The 8307-nt window shown below is 41.6% G+C and overlaps 1 protein-coding gene across 3 annotated transcripts in view; it reads right to left on the bottom strand.

Annotated features, from left to right (window-relative positions):
- Nucleotides 1-4205: 4205 nt before the first annotated feature.
- The window catches only part of NSD3 (nuclear receptor binding SET domain protein 3), a 94138-nt gene continuing 90036 nt past the window's right edge, over nucleotides 4206-8307 (bottom strand). For all 3 annotated transcript variants that reach the window (XM_035139002.3, XM_035139001.3, XM_035139003.3), the window contains one exon: nucleotides 4206-7398. In XM_035139002.3, the coding sequence (XP_034994893.1) occupies nucleotides 7157-7398 (242 nt within the window). In that variant the 3' untranslated portion in view covers nucleotides 4206-7156. The remainder of the gene's footprint in view (nucleotides 7399-8307) is intronic.

The following is an 8307-nucleotide window of genomic DNA, read 5'->3' as shown; positions in this document are numbered from 1 at the left end:
TCTACTCCTTCCTCCCTACAGGAGCTCCACTTCTTTCTTCTCCCCTGCAATCACTTCCCAAAGTCAATTCCACGGGGAAGAGGGTGAAAATTTCAATAGGGCATTGCCATCTTTTGTTTTCACATGTTGGAAATTGTTCTCAAACCCCCTGAAGCCCGTCCCTGCTTAACATCTCATTCCACAAAACAAAGCAGACTGGGCAGCTAATCAAATCCTTCAATTCTTTCAGAAAATTATACACATTTTGACAATTAATTGTACGTGGCACTCTAACAGTTTGTCTTGGTATTTTATCCCCAGGCATTTCTCCATTTGTTACCTGCAATATACTTAACAAAAGAGTAACAGATATTTAGTTCTAGTCAATTCAAAAATGCTACTCTCAAAATAACCCTTTATGCTTAAAGAGGCAGTGATAAAAATAAAATAATCAAATACTTAATTGGAACATTCAGAACAATTTATTGAAGTCAACCTCAAGCAAAGATTTAATCAGTGGAATGTCATTTTAAAAACCTTTCCAAATTAATTTTCACAGAAGCAAAACCACATCTGAATTCCAAAGTATTTGTAAAATAAAAAAGGCAACATCTCCGTTAATATAATGTACAAAAATTATATGTTCCTACCATCACTCACATTCAGTAAGAAGCTAAAATATTACAGGCAATCCTAAATACACTATGACTAATAAACAATGAGCTATCTATATACAGGTTAACCAAGCTTCATAGATTTCACACTATGCAAGAGAACATAGGCCAAACAACAAAACCCTCCAAATGTTGTTTAAGTCTCAAAATCTACGCAGCAACATTAAGTCATAATACAGTAATGTCCCCAGGGAACCTCCCCAGGGGAAAAATAACACGACTTTTATAGTGTTGAGAGCTTCTATTTTGGTTCGAGAAACTCCTCTAATATATTGACTTTAAAGTGAATAACAATGATTTTGCTATTAAAGACTCTGGTGATTTTTGTTAAAATAACATTTCACAGAATCTACAAAGGTTGGTACGTAGTAACAAGGTCTACAGAAATAACAATTCTACAAATTCATTGTTACAGATAAGAGTACACAGGAATGGAGACAAATTGTTGGTACTGGTGTCCATTGTGCAATATCACATGTGTGGGTACAAATGGATTCTTGTCTTTTCATATAGCAATGTCAGAATAAGCACATACCCTTATAAACAATAAAAAGACAGTGTCTTGTTACTAGCCAGTCATAATAGCTATTTTACCATCTTGGTTTTCAACGGCAACACAAATTATTTGTTGTTGTTGTTTTAAATGGGGAGGGGTGATGACACAGGCTAGACACAGATCATTATGAATGAATAAACAAATATAACATTTTCTCCAGTTCTTATTGAAAAATAATTCCTTCGGATGTCCACTTGGGGGGAGGGGACAGGTGTTTGGGAGACGATTCAACACACTGACTTTGCTAATTTCCAAAAGCAGACAGAGAAGAAAGCAGAACCACCAATACACTGGTTCTTCTGCACAACTGCCATTAGCATCACTCATGGAAAGCTGTGAATGGAGGAACAGCTTTGGCAAAGTGGCAGTGTTTTTCTTTTAACTGAAATGAAGTTAACACGTGGGGGGGAAGGATGTAACCCACCAAGCTCTGCTCCTGGGCATTCTGCACTCCTCTCCATGAAGCTTGTATGGTGTCTGCACAAATCCCACTGGCAGATATGGCATGCCCACGGCACCAAGAGCTTGCCACCCCTGGACTTCTGCATGAAAACACAGTCGCAAAAAGCATTCACTTCATTTCTTTCTCACCAAAGCCCAGGGAGGGGACCCCTCACCCAACTGCATCTGCACCACAGCTTGCCACACAACAAAATGCTGATTTGCCCAATTCTACCCGCTAAAGCAATCTAAAGCACACCCAGGAGTGTTTTGATAAGTGCAAATATATTTCCTGAAATGCATGAAGGGGCAAGAGAAAGGAGACTAACTCATTGTGGAAAAGTAAACATTTTTTAAAGTCATAATGCTGATGTCTTGTACAACTGTCCTTTTTTCTTAAGAGCACAGGAAAAGGAGACACTTTTCAAGTCCTTTCTGTTTGCCTCGTGACCAAGGAACTGAAGCAGAAGTCAGTTTCAGTTTCAGTGTTAAGGTGGGAAAAAGAGAGACTTTCACAATACCATATAAAATACATAAATATAACACAAGCTGTAAAGTAAGAATGGGAACAGCTTCAAGTACATTAAACCCTGAATTCAATGAGGCAGAAGTTCCAATGTTAAAGTGACTGAATTCGTACCAGCGGCAGACCCCCCCCCCCAACCCGACCCATAACGTCTCAGTATATACAGTCAACTATGGTTAGAAGATCATTGTCCATGATATTCTAGTAATTACATCTTCCCAACACCACCTGTATATGTTGGAGGCAAAGAGTCCAAGCAAAAAAGACCAATGAAATACCCAATTCCCTTTTTACTTCATGTTAATACAAGTTCTAAAGGGCTGTTTCTCACATAGCAATCTATGTAACACAGATGCACACACGAGGGCTGCTAAAACACTATGTGAGAAGTGCATACTTGTATGTAAAAACAAACCAAAGCCACCACTCTATAGTACATACAAACACTTGTACGTGAACAGCAGCAGACATGTATGTATGTCTCTATGTCTGCATAATGCAGCTGCAAGTCACACCCATCTCAAGAGATACTGTAAATGGAAAAGTATTGCAAAGATGATAGGGCAGGTGGACGTTCCCAAGAGAAGATGCAGGATTTAGATATTACGCTTTGCCTTTCCTTAAAATGTAACCCAATGAAGTTTAGAAATTATTCGTGTAGTTCTGAAGTGCTACCTCGCATGGATGGTGTTCCCTATCTGTCCATTGCTTGCATGTGCTGTGAGCACCGTGACATCTGATGCAGGGAAAATGCAGGGGGCATCCCAATCGACTGCATTTTGCTAGTAGGTTTCCACAGACAGTACTCATCTTTGGACAGGAGGATCTGCATCATGACACACCTGGCTGACCTCCGGGGAACAGCATCAAAACGGTGGCCTTTATTGGGTACTGGTCTTTTTGGAGATGGAAACACACATTGCTATAGCTTTTGATGTGCCTGCAGACAAATAAAGTGTTTCTTGTGGCAGTACACCTGTGTTATTAAGACTGTGATGTGAAAAGCAACCCTGAATCTCTGGTGAATGTCAAGGTGACAATTCAACCACAATACTTCCTTACTCTATAGGCAGTGTTCCTGAGCTGAATGTGTCCATTCTTTCATTCCAATGGGCAAGGTAAAAAGAACAGAAACCTGCAGTATTCTAGTGGAGCAAGTCGGCAAAAATTCCAATCTATGGAGTAAAGCAAACCCTAACATGTTCTACACAGCCAGGTCATCACTTGTGCAAACAGTCTTATGCAATTACACACAAAATTGAATTCCACTGAATTCATAGAACAAGCCTAAGCAAGTTTACTCAGAAGTAGGTCCCACTGTGCTCAATAGGGGTTCACTCCCAGATATGATTGCAACTGAAATGAGGCAGGACCACTGTGGCCTACTGCAATATGCCTGACATTGTTCTAGTCTAGCCCTTTCCACTAACTGCCTCAGGAAAATCTTCAAGCCTTCATTTTCATTAGGCAGAAGTGGGAAAAAGCAGGGCAGGAGATAAATGAGGAGTGCTTAGTCCACCTCTCTGCTTAAGGCAAGCATGCACAGGGGAGAGGAATGCCTGTTTACCACATGAACAATCCAAAGAAAGGCTGTCAACTGGTGCAACCCCATCTTCCAATAAATGGCACTGCTTAAACTGCTCATTTTACAGTGACAAGGTGACAACATATTTAGAAACCAAGAAAAATAAAGTCCACAAGGATATTAAAACTCACTTTGCTTATATGGAAACACTTATTAGTCCATGATTAGTATTTGTTATAAAACTTGTTTAAAATGTCACATTATTGTAGCTCTGCATTTTTAAAAGATGACTCCTTGCTGTTTTTCAGTGTTATTTTTAAAAAATCAAGTGCTAAAAAGTTAAATAATGATGTATAATAAAAAATTAAAAGAACACTCATAGTCTTCCCTGCTAAGATGTGAAATAGTTTAACCTTATGAAGAACTTGTGGGATTCAAAAGCCACTTTTCCAGCACACCAAAAGGTTCCATCCAAATACAATGCCTTGTCCTCTTCTATACGTATTTCAGTGCATACAATAATTTAAGCTGCAAAGTCACCTGGCAATGGAATTCCTATTTCTTCCATGGAGACGGTTGGCTTGGCCACTGGTTCAATGAGATACTTTCCTTGCGTGCTGACCTTGTAGGGCATGGTGGCTAAAAGCCAACACTGTCCAGTTAACTTGGTAGCTTTGTACATTTCAAAACCCATCACTACCTGAATGGCATCTGTTGCCAGGAAAAGTTAAGCCTTAGGGGACTGGGTATTTGCTCTATCCAAATTCTGTCAGAGGAGAACTGAGCACCATCTATCCCTTCCCACTCCATCAAGTGACAAAGGAGTGTAGGGAAGAGAAGATACAGCAGTCCAAGCAGAGAGTGCTTGCACCATTCTGTGCCCACCAGCTTTGTGTAGTGGGCAGGCAGAGCAGCTCTACAATATTGTGGGAAGGCAAGCTCTGAGCCTGCAATTTTAAATGGGGACAAAATTCTCTCCCAAAGGATTTCTTCCTACTCCTCCTTCAGAATACCAACATGTTGCCAAACAACATATTCAGAAAACTAAAATCTAGTACACAAAAACAAAGTGTAGTGTTTTAAATTTTGCCTTTAACATTGCCCCTTAGATTGGTCAAGTGTGTAGCAACTTCCTTTAGAGCTCTATACCACTCAACTGGCCCACAAGCAGAGCAGGAAGAGGCAATGGAACCTGTTCTGCAATGGGAGTTGCAGAAAGACACTGCAAAATACGGAAGCTATTCAAGCGCTTTACAGAAATGTAGTGTGTTTGCCTGCACAAAAGGAGGAAAGTAAGTTGCATTTTCTCTTAAATTAGAAGCATTTTAAAAGCAGCAAGGGGTGGCCGGTGGGGGGAGCCTATTGGAAAAGCTGAGCCAGGAAACCTTGATATTACCAGAAACAGCCTATCTTCTTTTCTGGTACTGACCAGTCTATATCTGAAGTTGAACCTTTTCACATAAATCAATGTTGTTGTTTAGTCGTTTAGTCGTGTCCGACTCTTCGTGACCCCATGGACCATAGCACGCCAGGCACTCCTGTCTTGCACTGCCTCCCGCAGTTTGGTCAGACTCATGTTGGTAGCTTCGAGAACACTGTCCAACCATCTCGTCCTCTGCCGTCCCCTTCTCCTAGTGCCCTCAATCTTTCCCAACATCAGGGTCTTTTCCAAGGATTCTTCTCTTCTCATGAGGTGGCCAAAGTATTGGAGCCTCAGCTTCACGATCTGTCCTTCCAGTGAGCACTCAGGGCTGATTTCCTTCAGAATGGATAGGTTTGATCTTCTTGCAGTCCATGGGACTCTCAAGAGTCTCCTCCAGCACCATAATTCAAAAGCATCAATTCTTTGGCAATCAGCCTCCAATGCATGGTTATAATTAAGTTAGGTGTCTCTGGACACATTTAGAGAGCACTCATTGGGAGAAAGTTGGTAAAACTGGCTACTTCAGTGCTGTACTGTTGCTTTGTGAAGAGCTATTAATAAACACGATCCCTTCTGGGATACAAACATTGCTTTCGTTAGACTGATGATATGTATCACTATGGGCCATTTTATACCCTGTACAGTTAAAGAATGTACTTTTAAAGACATTCAGGTTTTTATTTAATCAAGAGATTTTCATATGACCAAGCTACACACCAAAACCAGCTATAGAACCCCAGAACAAATAACCAAAACTCACAGTATCCTAGGTCCTCAGAAAATAGGGGGAGCTTGGACCAAGAAAATGAACCTATCAGATATTGGCAAGCATGCCACAGAGCAAGCATGGATTGGACATTAAAAATGCAGGCTGAAGGCCAAATTCTGCCTCTCAAATTGGAAAGGGAAAGCATAATCGGGCTAAACTAGTAGAGACCTCGGAGGGCCAGGTGGCAAATCCTGCACAACACGTGGCCCATAAAACAAGAGTTTAGTGGAGCCCAGTTAGGGCAGAACCTGGAAATGCAAGCTCTGAAGGCAGTAATTTTTCACTTTGCATCCTGCACTATGGCAAGACTTACAACAAGCAAGGAAAGCACTGTTTAATCATTCTTTTCATGATAGAAAAGTGACTTATGCTTAATTAAACAGAATGGTGGACAAGACACAAGATGCCCCCAGGTACCTCCAGCTATTTCCCATTATCTTAAGTGAATTATTGTGGATGCAATCTTTCAGAAGCATCTGCTCCCCAAGCACTTTCAAAATGAAGTGGGGTTTCAAACACAGCATGTAAGAAGCCTACAGTTTCACCATTTCCTGAAAACATAGTTTTTCAAGAGTAAGCTGCTTACTTCAAGAGTAAGCAGATCACAACTAGTTTGCTGTGGGAAAACCTCTAGTATCATGATCACCCTTCACTCAGTTAAAGTGACATAAACCAACCCTCGTCTCAAAACTTTTTGTCATGGTGAACGTACTGGAATGAGGCCATGTCACTTGCCAGCTGCCACGATAGGCTCTTGCTCCAGCCCCTATGAAGATTTATCTAAAAGGCTATTGGTGTACAGAGGCTTTTTCTCATGTTTCTAAAACTAGACAGGAAAATAAACCTACAGATACATACATAGATACCAGGCTGGTGTTGCTCCTCCTTTTAGACACACTGACCGTAGTAGGACCCAAAATCCTCAAAGTCCATTAAAATTTAAATAAATAAATATTTTGCTATGTTTGGTTTCTACACTCAGAGAAGATACTTTAAACATGATGTCTCTCCCCCCACAAAAAATGTCAGAAAGGCTTCCTCTTCCAACAACAAAAGGTTGTCAAGACACTTCTTCCTGTTTCTCAAGGGCAAATGGATGCTGCCAACGGCCACACAGACTCAGGAGGCCCCTGTCTGAGCTCCAGGGAAGCCGCTCCAAAGACAAAAACGGAGGATGCCATGGCACTTTACCCAAATTCACAATAACGTGCCACTCAGTGGGGCGGGGGGCAAGGTGGGTTGTTGTTTTGAGGAAAGAAAAGTTTATTCCTTTGAATCTTCCTCAGGATTCTGCTGTTCCAATCGGCGTTTGATCTTGCTCCAATACTCTGGTGCTACAGGAGCCTTGGGGTTGTGTTCAGAGCAGCATGGACGCCCATCCAAGCCAGAGGCCACAAGGGCCCCTTTTTCATGATCCTTGCAATAAGAATGGGGGCAGAACTCACAGAAGGAAGAGGCAGGGCTGCTGCAGATGTCACACTGGTGCCACGGACATTCCCATTTTCCTGAAAACGGGGGGGGGGGGGAGAGATATATTAGTGCAGGCACTAGGAAGCAAATACAGTGGAACCTCGGTTTATGAACACAATTGGTTCCGGAAGTCTGTTAATAAACTGAAGCGTTCATAAACTGAAGCGAACTTTCCCATTGAAAGTAATGGAAAGTGGATTAATCTGTTCCAGACGGTTTGCGGAGTACTTAAACTGAAGCGTTCATAAACTGAAGCAAACTTTCCCATTGAAAGTAATGGAAAGTGAATTAATCCGTTCCAGATGGGTCCGCGGCGTTCGTAAACCGAAAGTTCGTAAACCGAGGTGTTCATAAACAGGTTCCACTGTACCCTGTTACCAGATTGCCAAGGCACACATAGGTCCAGCTCACACATAATGCCAAGCCACATTTTATCTCAGGCACTTCTGGTCTCCTCTTGTACACTCCAGGTTCTTTTATTACTTTCTCTGCAACATACACCACAGTTTGATGTCCTATCCAGTAAACACTAGTTTGAAGCTGCCTAAGAATCCTGGGTGAGATTTAAAGTATAAACCAATGTTTAAAATGGCAAACTATTGCTTGCTCTAAACAAGGGGATTCTGCAATCTGAATCTGAGTGGCAAAGTTTGAGGAAACAATTTAGCTCAATATAAAAAAGAAAACAAGACTTTAATAAACCACATGCTAATGTAGTTTATTGGTCCCACTCACAGCTGGTGCTGTGGTCTAAACCACTGAGCCTCTTGGGCTTGCCGATTTGAAGGTCGGCGGTTCGAATCCGCACGATTGGGTGAGCTCCTGTTGTTCTGTCCCAGTTCCTGCCAACCTAGCAGTTTGAAAGCACACCACGTGAGTAGATAAATAGGCACCACTGTGGCAGGAAGTTAAATGGCATTTCCGTACACTCTGGTTTCTGTCCC

Source organism: Zootoca vivipara, chromosome 14, assembly GCF_965207765.1.
Source record: "Zootoca vivipara chromosome 14, rZooViv2.hap1.1, whole genome shotgun sequence".
NCBI lineage: Eukaryota > Metazoa > Chordata > Lepidosauria > Squamata > Lacertidae > Zootoca > Zootoca vivipara.
Note: the sequence above shows the minus strand (reverse complement) of the source record. Positions and strands in the feature narration are given on the sequence as shown.